Here is a 22,500-nt window from a genome sequence, read left to right as displayed (position 1 = left end):
GGCCATGTTGAGAATTTTTTCAGTGGACTAGTGACCTCAGGAAAGATAAGTAGTCCAGAGGATGAACAGATCGATGCATATACAATAATTTAGGAAACAGATGAATATCAAAATGCAGCACTTACTTTAATATACACAGTACATTTTCAAATAATCACTTGTACAACATTGAATATTCCAAGGACTGTCCCATTGTCCCATATTGGAGAGCCATTGTTAGAACAGATCTGTGGGTTAGTTGTGCTCCTTGCGGGCAATCTAGTGTACATATAAATTTTATAGATACATTTTTATACATTGTTTTACATCTGATGAATTAATTTTAAATGGTACATATTGCTGGTCTCAGGGCAAAACCTGATGTCAAATTTTTGTTAATTTCTTTTCCTTTTATTTTTCAAATATATATACTATTGGTCAGTCTACACTTGTGAATATTTTTGTGTCACTTTTACAAATTATTGACCAATTTAAAGTGTTTAAAATTGCTTGCTATATAGTGGTTACTTTAAGTGTTACCTCATAAATTTTGGTGGAACTAACATATTGTTATTTTTGTAGATTGTCAATGAAGCAGCCAAGTACCGCTACCGTTCTGGCAACTTGTTTGACTGTGGCCACCTGACCATCCGGGCTCCCTGGGGATGTGTCGGCCACGGATCCCTCTACCATTCCCAAAGTCCAGAAGCTTTCTTTGCCCACTGCCCTGGCATTAAGGTTAGCTATGTATAAAGTACTCTGCAGTTTCCTAATTTCATGCATTTCCATTTTGCTGTATACTTGTAACTGTTGGTTTGTCAGTTTTAAATGTGTCAAATATTTGACTTTGGTCATATAAAAAATGTATTTGACTGTGGTCTCTCAATTGCCTCCAATTTTATCTTGTATTAATTTGTGAGAATTGGTGTTTACAGTGAAGTATGGCTGAAATGAGTACTTGAGTAATTTGGACACCTTTAGTAAGAAAAAAAAGACGGTTGAGGACTTTTCAACTGCCTTGAAAAACTTGTATGTAATTGTGCAGCTTAAGGGATGCTATGTAGAATGTATAATTTGTTTAATTTTTATTCAGCAAGTCTTAAGTTCATATTTGCTCAGCCATGAACCTTACTACACTATGGCTACATTTACATTGCAGGGGTTAATGTTCATTTCCCATTTTTTTGTCAAATCCCATTTTTTTCATGAGGTTGTTCGATGGAGTAAGATCGCTGTCAAAAAGACATATGCGTGATTCACATATGCGTTTGTTTCTGTCGCCGTCAAATAGACATACGCATTTCACCATTCTTATCCATGTTTGAGTACGATTCTCGCCAGACGTGTGTTTCACCATTCGTATGAGTACGACTCTCGCGAGACACGACTTCACGTCTTCCCGTGAATCTCTCCTTTGGATTCACGAGTCTTATCCTTTGCATGGATGGGTCTGAGCCTTTGGCTTTTACGAATGGTGACACATACGTACGTCTTTTTTTACAGCGACTGATACGAATGGTGAAACACGCATACGTCTTTTTGACAGCAATCTTACGCCATATTGTTCACATTTCCAAATAAGTGTGTTACCTGTGTGTGAACAAGAAAAGCCCCAAATTGTACTGCATGCCCATTAAGGACTCTTGACATCACACACAGCTGGCGTGCTTAACCGTAGTGCTTACGGATGACCGAATGGAGTACCTTGCGATGTTCAAATGGCCGTTATACCGAAGCCAGAATATTTTTTACTTGTTATGTTTAAGGAGGAAATTGTGGAGGTGTAGGTTGAGGTTTTTGGCTATGACAATTTTTGCAGGGCCATCAATGTCGCGCTCCCTCCGAGGAAGAGAAAGAGAGGAACAAAGAGACAAAATATATCTCACTATTGATCGTTTTGGTCTTTCCCACCTGCTCCCTACTTTTTGAGCGTGGATTTGTGATGTTTGTCACTTGTTTGTTACATATGAGTCAGATGAATTCGACCTGGTCGTTCAGACTAGAGTCGCATGACAAAAGATCGGAACTGGATCGGATTCAGAACCACATACCCAAGTTATATATGGGCATAAGGGTTGTATTTGGAAAAAATCAGATCTGGGTCATTCACACTGCCATTAAGAGATCAAATACAGGTTACAAACAGGTAAAAAATGTGAATTGGATCACTTCAGGCTGCAGTGTGAATGTATCTTTTGCCGGTTGAAATGACATTTCAAAACAAAAAGCATGTTTAGTCTTGTGTTTATTACAGTATTACGGTTTTGAAAAAATATTAAGTTTAAAAGGACAGTGTGTAAGATGCAGACCGTTTTTCATTAAAAAGGACTAAATTAAATGATTGGAAATTTCAAAAACTTGCAAATGAATGTGACTAAATGACCAACAGTATGTTCTAAATATAATCGTAGATCTCGTTATCATTAAATTATATTACATGGGGCGTGGCACTTCTCCGGAGGCGGCCATGTTTGGTATAGCTTTGGACAATGGTAAATGCAGCACATGCAGCTCCTTCTGCTGTCCGTAATAAAAAATGGTCTAAATCTTACACACTATCCCTTTAAACTCTAATGCATACATTTTTGTCTTTTAGTCTTTATTTGTAATTTAGAACTGCCACAATGGAAATGTACCTAGACAAGAAAATATAATTCGCTTCACTGTACAACATACATTTAAGGAAGAACAAAGCAGTTGATCACCCAAAAAGTGGAACTCAATTGATCGATCATTCATTATTAAGAGAAGTTTTATATCATGTTGTATTTTTATAATTTAGTTTTAACAAAGCAAAAAAAATATATATATTCATCTGAACCCTTCGTCAGGATTTTTATTAGGGTTAGTGCAAAAGAGACCAGTATTTTTAAAACGTATTGAGCATTAATTTGAATTAATTGAGTATTAATTTGAATATTGTGAATTACTGTTCAGAGTACAGTGCAGAGATGTTCACAGCGACAAATCCCTCCTGAGTTTATTAGGAGGCTCATGAAAAATGATTATCGCAATTTCAAGCTTCTAATGGACCTTAACAATTTACAGATGACACACTCAATCCCTCTCTGTGCAACCGTAAAATTAAGATACATGGAATGTTTATGTGATGCATTACATGCTTACACAGCACTTAACGTGCCACCTTTTTTTTTTATTTCCCCATTACATGCTATACTTAAAAGTATGTTTCATTTAAGGCACACTAATGATGGAAACTGCAGTGAAAGAAAAAAAAAGCCACTTGCCAGTCTGTTATTATTGGCTTTATATAAATAACCCAAATAAGTAATTCTCCCTTGCATTTTCCTTCCACTATGTTCTCCATTTTGATACTAGTATGCTGTACTGTGAGAAGTGAGATGTCAGCATGAGTATGTTGAAGTTAAAGGCCTGTGGTTTGAGCTTGTTCAAAAATATTTAGCAAGATGCTTGTAGGGTTGATTATAAAATGAACCATAACACTTACAAACAAATAATAAAATCCCAATGAAATTAGACTGTGTTCAGTCTAACAGTCACAAATTTGAATTGACAAGCCAAACTTCTTTGAATAGCATTTAACGTTAGAACAGAATTCGCATCCGTCAACAAAACTGTGAACCCTCTCAGTTGTAAAATATTTCTGTCATATTACGTGTTCATAGACATCACATATGTACCAATTAACCTCACTATGGGCACAGCTGCACTGCCATCTCAGGTGACTTTGGGCACAAGGTGGGCTCAACCCTGAACTGGTTGCTCAACTGGTTGCAAGGTATATTAAATACGACAATTAGAATACTATACTGCATTCACACAATAACATGCCAACATAATTAAGTCTTATTAAGCAAACGAATCTAATTGTAAAACTAGGTAGTGTTTTTTTTAAACAGCCGTGACTCTCTTGCCATAACTGACTGTGCCGTATAGTCAATCATCGGTACGAAAAAAAAAAAGTCTTCGTCACAATGCAAGCATTGCTGTCATCAATCCTGTCTATGGTAGTGCTCACCTTGTCTTCTAGGAACAAGCCTTCTACCAAATGGCCCTAACAATTGGAAGGGAGTTTCCTCAGAGAAAATAACTTTACCCCAGTCCTCAGCAGTCCTTGTACCTTCTGCAGAATATCAGTCTGTCACTGATCTTTTTACTGGAGAGAAGTGGCTTCTTTGCTGCCATCCTTGACACCAGGCCCTCCTCCAAAAATCTTTGCCTCACTGTGCGTGCAGATGCACTCACATTTGTCTGCTGCCATCCTGTGGTGGTCCGATCCCGCCATTGAAACACCTTCAGGGACTTTCTTGGGCGTCCTGGAGCCTGTTTGACAACAGCTGAACATCTCTCTTTGAAGTTCTTGATAATTCAATAGATGATTGACTGAGGTGCAATCTTACTCTCTGTCGTAGACTTCACTGTTAGGCCCTTTATGTACAATGCAATGATGGCGGTACATGTTTCCTTGTAGGTAATCATGACTAACAGATGAGGAAAAATTGTGTCATTTACCATCTTCCTTTTAAAGTGTCCAGTCACTCAGTCATGACAGATTGATCTCCAGCATTGTCCTCGTCAACACCCACACATGTGTTAATGTGTGTGGCACCTGTGTGTCATTAAAAGGGCATTAGCTGGTCCTTTAGTGGCAGGGCTGAAAGGCAATAGAAATGTGCTTTTGGTGATAAAGTTCATTCTCAAGCCTCAGAGGGACTATGCAATTAATTGAGCTGATCACTCCTCATAACATTCTGGAGTATATGCAAATTGCCATTATAAAAACTGAAACAGCAGACTTTGTGAAAATTAATGGTTTTGTCATTTTCAAAACTTTTAGCCATGCCTGTATGTGTTATTTGTTATGATAACGTTAATTTTTAAATCAACATTTGTGTCATTTTCCTTTCAGAGCAGTAATAAGAAGTGCATTCTTCTGAATACTCTATTGACAAAAGAAAAAGGATCTCTTGCCATGCAGAGATGAAAAATCTTCTGGCGTCCAGATCTCGCAAGATCACATTGCACGAGATCCCATCTCAGTCCTACTGTATACCACTGCTCAAAACAAAAAAGAATAGGCAAAATTGTTGGTATGCAAATGCTAAGTGACACACTTGAATCTCTTAAACATCTCTTAAACATGTTGTCTGTCAGGCTGATAAATGTTTGTTTGTTTTTTTCTTTTACATACAATCCACCCAGTCAGCTTCATATATGGGTTAGAAAGCACCAAAAGTCAATTGCTCTTAGCTTTAGTAATTGTGTTTTTTCTTCAGCTGTTTGCCTCATGTCAAATGATGCTAGCGGGCCTCGGCTAAATACTACATATGTTTGTTAATATATCACGACTTTTGTGGCATATAAATGCACATAATGCCTGCCAATGTTCAATGTGATTGACTCCTTGATTGCCTTTCGCCATAGTTCTTGTCAAATGACAAGAGGAAAATTACACCAGTATTGTGTTTCTTTGCAGGAATTATGATCACTTTTTAAATTTATTTAGAAGTTGCTAAATATTGTATCGCATAAAATCACTTTGTCAACTGATCATGCTTTTGCAAACACATCAAAAGCCCAGTAAATATAGGTTCTGGTTGCACAGCATTATGCCTGTGATTCAAATTTGTACAAAAAGGTTTGTGAGCTAAATTTGATTCACTGTTATAAAGCATTTTTTGCTGTTGACTTTAGACCACAAAACAAAGTTATGGTATAGTTACAAATTATTAAATTAAATTATTTGTAGCAGAATGCTGGTGGCAGCAAACAAACATACAAAACAGACATGTCAATAAGTGAGTACAATTGATGAGCCAAGTAGTGATAAAGGATAAACACCTGGTCCATCACTGTTATATTTGTCCATGTGTGGAGGAGAAAATCTTTTAATTACAGGAGAACAGGTGCAAAATCACTCTTATTTGTGCGCTCTCGCTATAAGTATTAGGCATGCATTTAACCCAGTGCAATCTTTGTGCACAGGTTGTAGTGCCTCGCAGCCCAGTGCAGGCCAAAGGACTGCTTCTTTCCTGCATTGCTGATAACAATCCCTGCATTTTCTTTGAACCCAAGATCCTTTACAGAGCAGCAGGTAAGATAATTTCGTGTCAATGTAACTGGTGAGGTAAGTTTAATGACAATGGCTCATTAATTGAACACGGCAGTAATTTATGCTTTGCGGGCCAGGTAGTGAATTATGATTTAAAAATGAAATATAGATTGAAATATTATGAGGGTTATCCATTACCCACCATGTTCAATTTTATATGTCTTTGTCAGGGTTCTCCCCCAAAACCTATGTCTTGGTTTCGTAACCTATCACAATCGATTTATTTAAACTACGAGGATAGTTGCCTTGACTAGTTAAACACTCAGTGACAAGATTTACCCACTCCATAGGCAATCATGTCTGGCTATCTTTGTACAACAAGACAGTAGAACTTCTAGATATGAGTTTAACCCGTTCCAGATTGCAGTTTGTATCCTGAATCATTCTTATAGTGAATCACATTTTACAAAAAAAATGTGATATTTGGTAGATGTCAGGCAAATGACGGGCAAAACAAATGGCTATGAACAATAATTATAATTCCACTTGATTTTTATTCGATTAAAAAAAAAAAACTGAAAACATTGAAACTTTAATTTTCATCTGATTTTTCTTTGAAAAGATGTCTGTAAACAGTAGCTTTAATTCCACTTGAACTTTAATTAAACTGAAAACATTGAAACTTTAATTTTCGCGTTTGGGTCTACATTGCCGGAAAGCTCTCTTTAAGCGCTTCATTGGAAGTGTTGAGAGTTAGCACATTAGCTTCCCCATGTCATACCATGGAATGAATGGAAGCCCTCTTTTTAAATTTACCAAAGCACCCAGTTGAAGTCTTGAAATCTAGAAGTAAGGCCACTTGCTGTCCTGTCCCTTCGCCTGCGTAGTCTTCGCGAAGACAAGATCAAAAACAATGACATCGACCTTATTGAACGATGACAAGAAAGTGATACACTAGCGAACTGTACTGTACAGCACAGCCAATAGGAGATCAGGACAATGAATGTTGGGGATTCTGACCAATGGGAGAGCAGGATACTGGTGCAGTGGTATGGCATGTTTAATGCGTGCGGGAAATCAAGTTTTCTGTTGGGGCATGCGAGTTATCACATGTATATTGATTTTTTTATTTTTTTTTTCATATTAAGAGGCAAAAATTTTGCCTGATTTTTACTCGTAAATTGAATATTTCGTGTACACAAGCGTTTGTATCTAAGGTTTCCACTGTACTTGGATGCTGTTCTGCTTCTTACCACTGTCATGCTTCAATGAAAAAAATACTGCAAAATGTGTGAAAAAGCAAAACACACAGAGTTAATCACAAAATGTTGACTTAACCATTTAGTGGGGACAGCGGCCGCTTTCGGACGATAGTCTAAACAGGAAAAAACATCTTCATTAGGCACACGTTTTTCTATTTTTAAATCCTAAAGCTTGATTTATGCTTGACGCATCCGTGAGCTTTGCGTGTCAAAAGTATATAATTTCGGCAACCACGTCCCTCTGCGCGGAGTCCGTGCGGGCCAGATTTTCCGCAGCACGTACCTTCAGAAATGTACACTTCCGCGCGGAAAACATGGCGTATGAACTATTTCTTATTGATATTTGCCGATAAAATAACCTTTTATGATTCGACTGTACTCCTGGCGAGCACGCATGGTGGGGAGGAATGAGAAGTCTGTAAAAAAAAAAAAAAAAAAAAATTATAAAAGCTTGGAAGAATTTACTAGGAATTGTTATTGAGTAGTGTTTTTATGCTTTAGACTCCATTTACTGCCACCTATAGTATGGGATAATATCATCTGACTGCTGGGGAAAGCTGCACTGAGTATAAAGTGCTGCAAAACGTGCGCTGATGAGATTCTGGGCCTCTCCTTTCTGATCGGAGCGTTCACGCGTGAAGCACAAACCAAGCTTAAACAGACAGTCTTCAGGATTTTAGAGAAATTTAAGGGTACGTTCGAATTTAAACAATGGCAGTTATCCAGCTGATGCCATTTTGCCTGTTAAGCCTATCGGCCGAAAGCGGTCGCTGTGCCCAGTAAAGGGTTGATTTGACTAGTTATATGTATAAAGGTTCGCATGAGATGCTTTAGTAAGACATCACAATGGTTTGACATTTTGGAGCATATTCTTCTAGGAAACATTATTTTAACTCAGCGTGCAACGTTTGAGGTGTTCAGATTTCAAGATATCAGGGAAATTATTAATGTTAGAGCAATTAAAGAACCTTGTTGCAGTATACAGTAACAAAAATGATACTGGCACCAATGAATTTTAAAACCCTTTTTTGGTATATGATCATTGTTCGGCAGTCTTTTGAATCATCAGATGAGCCAAAAAAGACCAAAATGCCACATAAAGGTGATGAGGCTCTATGTAAGAATTGGTTGAAGAGTGCAGCATCTATACTTGTGAAAGGTGGTATAGATAACACTATAATATGGAAAGTCTAACAGATGTATCATTGCTTTTAGTGGAGTAGCACTTGATAATTCAATGAATTGCTGTTTTATTAAACGAAATGAAAGGCAAAATCCATTGTAGTCGACATCCACCCAGCTAGATGGTACGCATTATACATTTTCCAATTTAAACTCCATCAGATTAGGAGTTTTGGTTACGGAAACAGATGTGTGTCTTGCACTCACATAAAAGCAAAGTTTTTTTTTATTTTTTCTTCTGCAGTAATCACTGTCCATGAGGGAAAACCAACAAAAGTAGTGAGTAATAATTTAATGCACTGAGGGCAAATTGCTGTAAGCCTCTTGGATATTTACTGTATAATTAACCTCTTTTTCCAGATCACTTACCCATTTAGAGCACACTCCTTACTGGGCATACGGTATATCTGATGTGATTTAATAGTAGAAATTATTTTAGCTCTATAATGACATTGACCTAGATTATTTTTAGTAATATACAAACAGTGCTGCTTTTGTTTGGTTAGATGATGGTTGAGGCAATTTCATTTTAGTTGTTGCATATTTGCTTCAATTAATGTAAAAACAGCATATGGGGGAGAAAAAAAAACGTTTTTTTTTTTTTTTTTAATTTAAAGTAAGCCTGTATTTAAGTGCAACTTGTCTTTTTATGCTGGAGTATATAGTGGTAGACTATAAAAGCAATGGTGCAGGTCATGCACTGTATTAAAATCTGATTATATTTGCTTAGTTTAAAGGTGTCAAAAACATTTTTTAAGGACATACTCCTGAGCCTGCCGAGCAAACCCAGCTTTTGTTAGCTTAACAACCAAAGGGCTCTCCTCTCTTCTGCCTTGCTTGGCAATGTTGAGTGTTCACCACCTGGGCAGCTTGCTTTACTAGCAGAAGCAGAGCCCAGAGTAATGTGATGACGAAAGAGACAATAATGATTAGGCAGCAATTCACCCCCCCCCCCTTGTGTAATTACTGTAGTTCAGAAACACATTGATGAACATAAGTTATCCCTCTCCTGCAACCGGCACTTCTCCAACAAGCCATCAAGTAGGTATGTTACCATAAAAAAAAAAAAAACTTGTTTTTATTGGCAAGACTGATATCACAAAAAAAGAGCTTGGAAGGAAAGGAAGCAAACAGTGTTTGAATGTTGTCAAGATTACATTTTTACGATTTAAGATGTCAAAAACAACTTCTTGTTTCTAACGCAAAGCATTAAAATGATTGGTGATCTATCACCCCTGCGTCTGATGTCCACCATCATTATGATGACAACATAAATATTGGCATCCTATAATTTGGTTTAATTATTCATATTAAACATTGTCTGCATCTCGTTGAATACCTCAAAATTAGGCACAATATGTTATGAAAAAGCAACTTAGTTTTCAACATTTTTTGGGACGAGCAAAGATGAATTATTAACTCCATGCCTGCGATAAACATAGAAACCCATGCATCCCTCAACTTAACTGCTTATCTTTACGAGGCTTGCGGGCATGCTGGAGCCTATCGCATATGTCTACAGGGAGCAGGCGGAGTACACCCTGAACTGTTTTCCAGCTGATTGCATTACAAATAAAGATGAACAACCAATCACATTCACAATCCCACTTAAGGACAACAGGTAACAGTGCTCAATAAAACGACCATGTTTTTTGGAAAGAGGGAGGAACCAGAGAACCCGGAGCCAAAAACCACGTTGGCACAAGGAGAACATGGAAACTGCAAAACAAGAAGGCCTGATGAAGGCCGGTAGCGAGGTAGACATGCTAACCAGTCGGCCACCGCGCTGCCTAAGCATAAAGACATATTATGAAAATTAAGAATTCGAAAAGGAGGTGAATGAGGGGATTCCACTGTATATTGCTTCCAAAAATGGATAAGGAAAACACATTTTTAACCAGTCAAAGTGCATTTTTCTGAGAGGAGCGCAAACAGACCTGTGTGACATGATCACACAAAAATGGCACCGCAAACAATTGTAGAAACGAGTCAGTTGTCACATACCTTAGTGTCGTTCAAGTGTCGTTTATGAGAAGCTAACACTGGTATGGTGCAATTCTGTGTCTTCATTAAAACTCAATGTAGCCCAACCAAGCTGCTGAATTACACTTGTCAGTGAATGTCACATGAGTACTCCCCATCTAAACAATCTGCGTACTTGAATATGATTATAATATAATCATTAAAAGTAAAGAAGATAGTTTGCTAAGACTGTTAACTAACAATTTGTGCAAGATTGCAGATGTGCTTACCTTTTTGGGTTGATGTGACATTGCATTGGCAGCTGTGTCAAAGTGGTTTCTCACACTAGATTAGAACGCCTGCAAGCTTAGCTGAACTACGCAATTAATTAGCCACCACTGAGGAGTGAAAGTGACTTACTCACAGACATATTAGAATTTTTGATGAAGTCGATAAAAGAATTTATTCTAAAATGGTTCAAGCTTGACAGGCCTTTTCTCAACAGTTAAGATCTCTTCACACTTGGATCACTCTGCAACATCTAAAACTTTTAAAGTGAAGAAGGCCAATAGGATAAATATCATTACTCAGCTATATGTACTCAAAATTTCTGTAGCATGTAGCAATACAGTGCTGTGTTGCACTGGCTTGGGTTGAATGTGACATAAATATGAGACCTCCCTTTTTGGCCAATTTAGTATCCAAACCTTGTCGCCAAAAAAAAAAAAAAATTCAATGTGTAGCTTGCAAATATTATTACTCACACATTATGTTGTGCTGATAAAAGTACATGCGGTCTTGGGCAATGATGTTCTGGAAAAAGCATGTGGCAGCCTTTGAAATCGACCAGACAAAATGTACTGTTGGAGGAATGTGTGTTTGATGGGCTTGTCATTCCATTAGTGGTCTACTCTCCTATTAAAGCTCATCGTTTTGAAATCTTAGTATCTTGGTAACCACTGGGTACTCCCAATGTGTTCTGTTTCAGATCGTGTACGTGTTGAGTCTGCATGTTGTAGATTTCATTAAGAACAATAATGTACCATGTAAATATACCTGAGTGCCATAATAAGGAATAAGATATCAGATCTAGCTCTTGTACCTAGCATTTAACCTTTTTTTCTTTTTTAAAGGCCTGATGACCCTAACCCTAACCCTAACCCTAAACACTAACATATTAAAAATTTTCCAACATGAAAACACCTTCCAGTGTTTTTGATCAGGATCTACTTAGGGTATACACATCAATTAGTGTGCCTGTGCCCACAGAGAAGAGTTTTGCACTGAAGTCAGAGGTGACTGGTCCTAGTAATGGCTACTTTCTTCAACCAAATTGCCGTTAGAATTGTATCATTAAAGCCAGTCGTTCACTACTGTCTTAAAAAATTTTCCATGATTAAATTAATTGCTAGCTGCAGCCCTATTGCATTTTTAATAGAAACACATTTTACCAATATCAGTTTGTCTCTTGTGAAGGTAATAAATTTAAGGTTGGCATGTCTGAGGTGCATGCGTTAATCCTGTATCCTGACCTAAGCCACAGGCTGCCCATTAATTCTATTTAATGAAAAACACTAGCACATCAGTATGTTGTCCAGTTTTTTGACACCCATCTAAAAGTAGTTGGTCTCATTTTGTTCAACAGCATTGTTGAAACTGTTAATGCTTATGGTTTGTGCCAAACATCCAATAATAGATCCCTGTTGTTGAATGTCACTTTTTGTTGCTTCAATACAGCCTGGTAACATTGTAGATGACCAACTAGTTGGATATCTTTACAGGTATGAAATGCATCTGTTTGTCTTTGTTTGTTGCAGTGGAGCAGGTTCCCACAGAAGCCTACACTATTCCACTTTCAAAGGCTGAGGTTATAGAAGAAGGAAGTGATGTCACATTGATTGCCTGGGGGACGCAGGTAGGTGATCCTGCACATTATTGACCACATATCAATAGGTGTGCTGAATGCTTTAGTTACTCTCTTATCTTTGGAACCCTGGACACAGTGAAAAAGGAGTCGCATCAACAGTATGTGAAGTTCAAAGCCAGTGGATTAATTTTAAGTCCATTACTGGCCTCCTGTGTCACTGCAGGGTCTCTCAGCTGGCATGCTTAGGCATGTTCCGCCTATTAACGGCACATGTCTGCAGCACACTTTCCATTGTTGATGGTCTTTTCATCTGTGAGCTATGATTTCTGTGGCTTGATATCACAAAGCCAGTAGCTCACCAGGAGTCAGATTCATTTTGATTGTTCCCAGCCATTTTATCTGGCTTATTTAGAGCCCCAATGTACCTGCAGCCTGAGAAGGGGTTCAAGGAACACTGAGCAAAAGCGTCTCTATCAAAGCCAGTATTATTCTTGAAGGATGACTTGGCAAGAGGTATGATCCTGCAAAGTAGTGGAAAAAATGGCCCTATCTTCTGAAATGCATTTCCTTGTTTCCTACCTAACCACTCTCATCTGCCTGGCTATCAACATTAAATGAGAGAGAAAAATACATGTGGAAATTTGAGATCCAGAAGAACAGAGAAATTATTTGCTTATGCTCTGCCTATATAACAGACAATCCTATCAGTTAAGTGCTTTTTACTTGCATGGTACATACAATCTGTTGATACAGTCACAGACGATGATTGTAATTGTGCCTCCCCTTTCCATTAGGTACATGTGATAAAAGAAGTGGCCCAAATGGCTCAGGAGAAACTGGGTGTGTCCTGTGAGGTCATTGATCTTCGCACTATCCTGCCATGGGATATTGAAACTGTCTGTAAGGTAAAGTTTAGCCACTCTTTTCTGAGATTAAAATCTCCAAGTTCCCTGTGTACAAAACTGACTCACAACATAAAGTATATATTCTGTATATATTTTTTTAAAGTTTTTATTTGTATGGTCTTCGACTATGTACTATACTATACGGCTCCTGATATCAACACGTTAAGTCCAGTGCAGAAGACCCGGGATGGAAATAAATAACCAGGAGAATAATAAAATAATTATTTAATACGGTGTTGGTTGAAAGCCTAAGGCTGTAGACGGTGTCACATTTGATACTGTGTCTAAGGAATGTTTCAAATAACGTTTTTTTTTTTTTTAATGCCTCCAGACACGTTTTTGGTTTCACTGGTAATATGTAAGCAAGCTATTGGTTTGGGGAACCTTTTTGCAGAGACAACATGCATGTAGCCATACTTACGTGACAACGTGATTGCGATTCCTTTTTTCTCCCATTCAATGCTCCTCATTTTGTTTGTCAGTCTGACAAAGCTTAGTCAATCTCACAGTCTTCCAACTACTGATGGTGAATGACCTTTCATCAAACGTGTTTTAAAATTACATGCTTAGCCAGAATGTTATTCCGTATATATTTTCCATGAATGTCAGAAAGTAAATGAGTAAAAACACAAATAAATAAATGAAAATAATGAAAATGAAAATATCTGCAAATGTTCGGGTACCCAACTGCAACTATACATCAATGTAGGTTTTAGATGGAAAGCATGGCTTAATTGCATCTACAGTAAGATTTTTTGTGAATTTGGAACGATAAGCAGGATATACATAATATCTTAATTAAATGAAAATTTTGAGCAGTTGATTTTTTTCAAAAAATGGCAAACATGAGTTCTTGCACTTAATCTGCTTGCTGCCCAGCCATTTTGGGTTGTCCTTGAATGTTAATTTGAGTCTTGTACACAGGAATAAAAATAGTATGTTGTTAGTTTGGTCTATGCCTAAAACCGCTTGTTGTGTAGTACAGTGGCACCTCTACTTATGAAATGCTTCAGCTGAAAAATACTGTCCAGAGAAATTTCATGATATGAAAGGTGACATTGTTGGCATATGAGACACGAGACACCAGCGCTTGCTCCAACAAGACTGTAATGTAATATGTTATCACAACCCATGATGTCTACTATATTGATTCTTTTATGCGTTTTTATCATTCATTAATCTGCTGTTTTACCCACAAATAAGACACAAATTTTTCGCACCAATGTTTACTGTGGTATGGCACTTTTCATATTTACTCATTTCATCCATGTTTCCCACCAACAATTTACACCATAGAATTAACAGACATAAAATTGACATTAGCTACGGCTAACATTGTACATTAACAAAAAAACACACATGTAACATACCAATTTGGGCTATCACGTCTGATGTTAGTGTTGTTAGCATGTCGTTAGCTCTCTAGCAATGGGCTGAATGACATCAGGCAGGGAGCACTTTGCATGACCCCAAACTAAAGTAAAGTAAACGTACATGCTCAAAATAATCCAAAAACAGATATTATTGCTCCTGTGGACCTGTAATTGATTCTGGGTCACTGGAAATGTGAAATAAAAACGCACATATTAAATGAGCGAAAATGGTGTCATTCATCACCAACACCATTTCAAGGCAAACAAGTGAATTGCATTCATATTCCCAACTGCCACAATTCATATGATTAATTGAAAGCATTTTTTATTTTTCTTACATGGTATATTTTGATTATGCACTAATGTAATTCTAATATGAATTTGTTACTGTTTTGATGCATTTTAAAAATGTATTAATAATACTCATTTAAAGGGACATTGTGTAAGATTTAGACCGTTTTTCGTTACGGAAAGGAGGAGGTGCTGCCAGTGCTGCATTTACCATTGCCCGTGGCTATAACAAACATGGCCGCCTCCGGAGAAGTACCACCCCCCATGTAATATAATTTAATGATAACTAGACCTATGATTAAGAACACATTCATTTGCAAGTTTTTGAAATTTACAATCATTTATTCCTTTTTAATGAAAAACGGTCTAAATCTTACACACTGTCCATTTAGGTTTAGGAGCATTTGGGGGAAAAAAAATTGTTTCGTAAGTAGAGGTACTGTTGCATGCATTCCTTTTTACAATGGCCAATTAGCTTTTTCATCTGCCCCACATTATTGTGGCAAATGTTTTGAAAATTTAAAGCTCGAGATGGCACTCACTGATATCCCAGTTTGTCACATTTACACATTCTGCCCAACCATATTGTTTCATTACTGTCTCATGTTGTCCTCTGTTGCGTCAAAGCACTGGCTGTTGGAATAGAAGAAATACTGATTAGAAACAGTTACAGAGTGTTTGTAATTCAACACAAAACAATTCACTTGGTCTGTTTGTGTTTTCTTTTTATTTGTAATTTGACACAAAACAGTTTAGTTGATTTGTTTTGTTTTGTTTTGTTTTTCGTTTAAAGCTGTTAATCCAAGGAAAATGAGTAAAACTGCAGGCATACAATGGATACATTAAGTTTGGAATTTTATGGACATAATTAAAATAATTAATTTTGCATAATGCTACATCAGCCTAAGCTATACTTACCGGTAGTTTTCATGTTGAGTTGCAATAGCCAGATATGTCACTCGGCATAGCAGTGAACTGGCTGTGTTTTAATTTGGATCTGAATCATGGATGGTTTTGGGAGCCTGTTATGAATTAGCACCGGCTCTAGGCTATCATTCCTGCTTTTCAAATTCAATTGAGGGGTGTCAGCCAGCATGTGCTTGCTGGCTTACCACAACAATTGTTATATGTTTGGGCTGTTGTTCCTTAAACTGGAGACCAAGTCAAAAAGAGAATGGCAAAGGAAGAAAGTGACCAAAGGTTTGGACCCTGTGTTCATATTATTGTCTCTGTCTATAATTACTGCGTTTGCGCTGAGCACTTAGGATGAAACCAAGAGTTCTCAGTGGAGTGAAAGTAAGCAAACATTTGCGTTAGAACAGAGATGAATAAAGTCAGCCGTTGAACATGTGAATGTGTGCCCGTGCATTATTTTTAAATCTGAGAAAAATACATTCAGAGTTTATTAGATGGTGTTGGTGTAAAATTGACACTCTTGCCTGAATCTGCCAGTAATTTTCACCTGTTTTAGTAGTCAATGGATATACATGTGATGCATTACAAATGTCCTGATCTACTTTTCTTCTTTTATTTAGTAAGTTCTGGGGCTTTCAGAAATATTTTCCATTTGTGGGATTTTTTTTAATTACCTGAATAAATTATTTACAAAAATAAATAAATAATCTTACAAGCTCATTCTTCTGTTAAAGATATTCAATATTGTGGTTGAACTATTTTGGAAAAAGACAACCGAGACAATAAAATGAACTTGTCCCATGCCTAAATGTTACACAAAGGAGGAATAATCCTGAAATTCAAACTCTGACGTGAACTTTGCTAGTTTTATCACTCATCTTCAGTTGGTTCCTGATTTGTATCATGTAATTAAAATCCTACATTTATCATGTAAAATAGCCTTCCCAGTTTCTAGTCTGACAAGGCCTGTTGCCTAATTGGACCAGGTTTTGCTTTTTTTCCGCTGAAGAGGACAAAACCTTGGCTTGAGTTGTTGGCCGGTTGAGATCATCGGGGTCAGCTTTACTGCCTCGAAGCAGGACTGGCTGAAAAGTCAAGGCCTAAATCACAACTGCAGCATCCGTTGCGCTTACTACCATATTTTCTGTTGCCAAAGGATCCTCCAGATCTCTGTAAGATCTAAAATATTAAGTCTGTTTCAGAACCTAGGAAAAAAAAAAACACTGATCACATTTAATGAGTGACTATGTATCTAAAGTATATACTCATTTAAACAATACAGTGTTATAGTAGTGTAAAAATAGAAAATGAAAACAAACAAAAATATTAATAGACAATAATACTGCTGTGTTATCTCAATCATCATTGGCCTTCCAGCCATAATTACTTACTTGCATGCATGCATTTGCCCGCATAAAGTTTTACATGTATATTACTATCATTCAGGTTTTTTTCAAGACCTTTGTCATTTACAAAATCTGGATCAAAGCTGTTGTGGCGGCTGAGGCTATGTGTAGTTACTGTTTGTACAGTATACAGTGGACCCCCGCCATACAAAATTAATCCGTTCTGGAGTTGGGATCATTAGGCGAAATCGCCGTATGGTTGGCAATAGAAACCTATGGTCATCATATTTAAAATATATATATATATATATATATATATATATATATATATATATATATATATATATATATATATATATATATATATATTATTTACCTTTGAGTGACGTGACTTGAGCTAGTTACAGCCATTCTCCCTAGTGAGTGTAGCCAAGCCTATCCTTCTTCGTATTTCTTGATTATCTCTGGTTTCGTTTCCATATTAATCACCTTCTTACTTCTCCCTTTAACATTCTTAGCAATCTTGGGACCCATGGTTAACCAAATTAAGTTTGAATGAAGCACTAAAATTCACAATAAATATGATATTGTAAGCACTCACGCGAGATCAAGTCTTAAGCATGTCGGCATCTTAATGACAGCATGACGCCAACCAATAGCAGACCAGAATCGTAGTGACGCCGACCAATAGCAGAGCAGCTTCTCAGGGACGCCGTGACGCCGACCAATAGCAGACCAGCATATTAGTAACATATACAGTGACGCATGTAGTGAAGTATGAGCGTGGTGCGACTCGCACCGTCATACGCACTCACACTGACCACCAAGTCTGAATTTTTGTAATTGTTGATGCCGTAAAGCGGTAAAAAAGCCGTAAAGAGGGAACGAAAAACTCCGTAAAGATGTAAGCCAAGAACGCCGTAACCCGGGGCTCCACTGTATACGGTTTACTTTTTCCGTCTTAAATAAAATGTCTGTTGCATAACACATGGAGTTTCAACTGTAGCAGATTCCATTCCATTGAAGCAAGTAACGGATTCATTGACTTTTGTTGTGTTCCCACTCTTCCAGGATCTTCCATTATTCCCTGTGTCATGAGTCAATTTAATAATGACTGGACTGAGAAAGCGCTTTTCATTCTGACTCACTTTGTGCGTGTATCATAGTTTCTGTCCGCCCTCAGGAATTACAATATGTTTATTTTCCAGTAAGTTTTTCTAATTTCATTACATACATAACCTGCTGCGGTCTTCCTAATAGACATGATTAGCATTTGCGAAAAAGCCCTTTGGCGATACACCGTTGGGCCCTTTAACTGCTCCTTGAAAGTTTGTTTAATGCACAGTAGTATGTGTGTTTTGATGGTCACACTAAGACAGAGGTGGAGTCCAGTGGTGTTGTAGGACAGACAAGTAGTGTGTAATTGTTTGTCAGGGTGTAATGACTTCAATTGGTTTTAACATGTTTTCATTGGATGTTCGGCATTATTTCAATCGGAGATCTCCTGGCATTCTACTCCGCCAGAGGCTGGCTTGGCCCTCTGCCCAGTCTTGAAGTCTTGTCACTCGTCTCAATCTTTTTACCTTGGTCATTTCTCCCTTCTCCTTCATTGTAGTTTTCACTAACTATCTTTCATAACGTGAGTGAGTTTGGGCTCTTTGAAGGTCAGTCAATTATGGGGTCAGTGGACAGGAGCAAAGCCAAGGGGAATGAGACTGCTTCTCTATGGCAACACTGAGCTCAATTTTCGTTTCCTGTCACATACCATGTGGGAATGTGTATATGTGTATCTGAATGTGCGTGTGCATGTCTGTGTATGTGAGCTTGTGTTTGCATGTATGTGTGTCTCTGTCTTGACCACAATTTTTAAGTGGTAACTGTTTATAGCTTCATGTGAAAAGTGTGCATTTGAAACTAGTTTCAGTGAATTAGAATGAATCTACAAATGCCTTAGGACTTTTTTTTTATGAACTTAATCTGTATGTCTAGTGGATTTTTAGGTAACATTCAAAACTCAAGTCTCCTCACAAAATACATTTTTTTCTTTTGCCCTTAGGACAATACCAAACATGACACCTACTCTACCTATGGTATAGCATAGCATTTATCTGGCAAAAGAACTTCTGTAGCTCACAACAAGCAGCTCTTGAAAAGCCATTTCTGTCTGTACTTCAGGGTGTGTACTCCACATGCAAGAGTATGAGTCTTGTATTTGGTTGCATGTTGTTGCAAGCTTTTGGAGTTTCTCCTCTGCCTATGTCTGTGAGTTGATACATATTCCATGGGAAAGTGACAGTTGTGACCTTAATCTTTGAGTGCATGCCAGGTCGTTGACTGCCAACCTTGGTAAAGCCGTGCTGTGGGGACTGCTGGAACTGACGAAATGGACTTCACGAAAGCAAGCTAAATGGATGGTTTGAAGAATCGATGAAGGGAGGAGGCAAGAAAAAACATGAGGATGAGACAAACCGCATCACGGAGGAACGACTGGTTTGGGAAAGCAGAAGCAGGAAGCATACCGATGTAGGAAAAGACGATCATAGAGGTAGCTGTGGCAGGATGAAACTTCATGCTGCTCATTACTTTGGGCGTGTATGGGAATGGACAGTAAACATGACATTTCCCTTGCAGCCTTTGGCACAAGTCTGGCATCTAATGACATCCCTATAGCACAATGAGTAGTAATGTGGAAGCCACCAGAACTGCCGCCCTGTCCAACAATCAGGAGCCTTTAGTCAAGGCAGAGGCTGAAGAACACTTCATTAGTACACATTAAGGGAACCCTAACTCAACAGTTAACTGTTCAACACTGGTGCAACAACAGCGGAGAGGAGTAATAGGAAACACGAAAGAGACTCGTGTCATTTTTCTCCTGTCCTAACTGATTGTACCATTTCCACACCAAAACAGTGTTCAGCCCTGAGCGGTTGCTTTTCCAATACAGTTTTTCATCGATGTGCTGATACAAAGGAACTGCTCCTGATAACCTTCTCCGGGGTACTTCTAAACCACAGGCTGAGGGGGGCCATGACACAACTGCCAGATGGAATGTAGCATCACCGCATGCCCATTCCTTGGCTCTCTAACCGGTGAGACAGAACCAGCAACCTAAGTCATAAAAATACAGGATATTTATTGTGCCGGGCCAACACACACCTCCAAAACAGGCACCCATCACAAGACGTCAAAACTGCTCAAAAGCTTGAGGAAACATCTTTCCCCCCAGCTGCCTTTTGTGCTGTCCAGTTGTCGATATATATTAGACCTTTAAGTTCCTGGGAATTACATTATCAGGACTTAAGATGGTAGGCCAAAACCCATTTCATCCTCAAAAAGGCTCATCAGTAGATACAGTATACTTCCCGCGGTTGCTGAGGAACCGCAGCCTGCCGTAGAAGCAGTTGAGGGAGATCTAAACATCTGTCATTAAATCAGTTTTAATTGGACTGCCGAAAAGCTGTTTGGTACACTTCTATCCACCATTCATTCATTCATTCATTCTCTTTTTTGCATATCCTCATCAGTGTCACTTTTCAGCTTGGAGACTATCCCAGTTTACAAGTGTGAGAGACGGTTCACCAGCCAGTCACTATGAAACAATGCAGAATATATTCAGCTACCCGGCACCATTAATCTCGCTTTAGTCTGTGGGTGCTCAGTGCATTTATTTATTTTCTAGGTTTTGCTTACTAAAGCAGACGCCGAAAATGCAGAATCGTTTTCCAAAATTTCTGCATGCATCAATGATGGATATACAGTATTTTTTTTCTCATCTCTGCGAATGGAGACTTTATATTGCCTAATAACTGTGCATCATTTGTACATGTTTTACTAGACAATTATTGTGAGCTGATTCCTACCAATTCAAGTCTTAGCAATCATTTGTTTGCTTGCCTGACCATTCTTCTTAAATCACCAAATAATGATGTCCAAAGCAAAAGGGCATTTTGGTCCTGAAATTTTCCAAAATTCTCATAATATCAGACTGTTGTATAAAAATGTCTTTGATACAATGTAAATCATTATCATTGTTTCTGTTGCTATACTAATTTAGTGCTCAAGACAGTAACCTAAGTTGCATTTCTTGTCATGTCATCTTGTGCATCACTCTTCCGGCATGACAAAAAAAACGATGCTTAATGCATCTGTTACCTTCATGTAATAGTTGTTTTGAACGTAAATCATATAATTAGGCTTGGAAATCAGGGTGTGGTAAGACCTGCTAAGGTCTAAGGTTTATTAGCATTGGAGAGTTCTTTGACATGTGCTACTATATAAATATAAACCTATGGGGGTGTCATGAACCTGTGGAAGAAAAAAAAAAAAACGTCAAAAATGTCTCATTTTTAAAAGGGCAATGGTTAAAAGGGCAAAAGGGCAATACTGTTAGACAAACAAATGCAACCAAGTCAAACATTTTTTTTATGATTAGAAGCTCTATATTGACCCACTAGTCTAACCACCCTTTTCCGATGAATTTTACATCTGTGGACGGTATATAAATCAGCAAAATACACTTTTGGGTTCGTCCAATTTGGGGGAGGGGACGTTTTCTCACTTGCTGAATGATAATATTGTGTAGCTTTTCGGCAGGCCAATCCGCATGTAATGGCCAATCAGGGCTCATCTTACAAATGTTACCGGACTAAACTCAGAAAACAGGTGAATACACCCAGTGGAGGGCTGAACGCAACTGGGTGCCATTCCAGTTCAAACCTGATTAACATAAAAGCTATTTTAAGTGGAACAAGATTCAAGGAGAGCACGGTGATTTCTTAAGTTGCAGGGAACAGACATAGCATTGGTCTGGATCAGCGGCAAGTGGATGTGATTATATAGTATAGTATTGGTTTTATTCTGTGACAGATAACTGGTGCAGCAGAGGCGTCCTCATGGGGTAATGGCAGGTTATAGAAAACCAAAATGCCTGTGCTTGAAAGGCTAAGACCTCTATGTCTAAAGTCGTCTTTCTAACCCTATGCACCAGACTAAGTAAGCCCTAAAGTTCATCCAGTTCTATCAAATCCACTATACACACACACACAACTGAAGCATGCGGCTCTAGCACTCTCAAGAATGCAGTATATCATCCACCCTTGCCTGGTAACCTCAGTTTATGGCATCAATAATGACATCCCATGTAGTTCTCACATCCCCATTTGCACCAACATATCCATCATCCAGACTCAAGCACAAGTCACACGCAGACCACACACCAAACAGTGATGACTTTCTGGTAGAATACAGATAAAATTGCTTGCAATTTGATAAAAACCTCCTTGGTCCACACTCCTAGCAATCATGATACTCTCTGGATGAGTTATTTGCAGACGTCTTTCAAAGTATGTGACTTACAGAGCGCCTTAATTATAAAGTATTACAAT

The 22,500-nt window shown here is 38.0% G+C and overlaps 1 protein-coding gene across 1 annotated transcript in view; it reads left to right on the top strand.

Annotated features, from left to right (window-relative positions):
- Nucleotides 1–22,500, top strand: part of bckdhb (branched chain keto acid dehydrogenase E1 subunit beta) — a 53,421-nt gene that overhangs the window by 19,573 nt on the left and 11,348 nt on the right. Inside the window, exons 5-8 of the mRNA XM_088411008.1 lie at nucleotides 562–717; nucleotides 5,947–6,055; nucleotides 12,237–12,334; nucleotides 13,081–13,191. Of these exons, the coding sequence (XP_088267134.1) occupies nucleotides 562–717; nucleotides 5,947–6,055; nucleotides 12,237–12,334; nucleotides 13,081–13,191 (474 nt within the window). The remainder of the gene's footprint in view (nucleotides 1–561; nucleotides 718–5,946; nucleotides 6,056–12,236; nucleotides 12,335–13,080; nucleotides 13,192–22,500) is intronic.

The sequence above is a fragment of the Hippichthys cyanospilos genome, chromosome 3 (assembly GCF_059441005.1).
Source record: "Hippichthys cyanospilos isolate Australia breed blue-spotted pipefish chromosome 3, RoL_Hcya_1.0, whole genome shotgun sequence".
In the NCBI taxonomy this organism is placed as follows: domain Eukaryota; kingdom Metazoa; phylum Chordata; class Actinopteri; order Syngnathiformes; family Syngnathidae; genus Hippichthys; species Hippichthys cyanospilos.
Note: the sequence above shows the minus strand (reverse complement) of the source record. Positions and strands in the feature narration are given on the sequence as shown.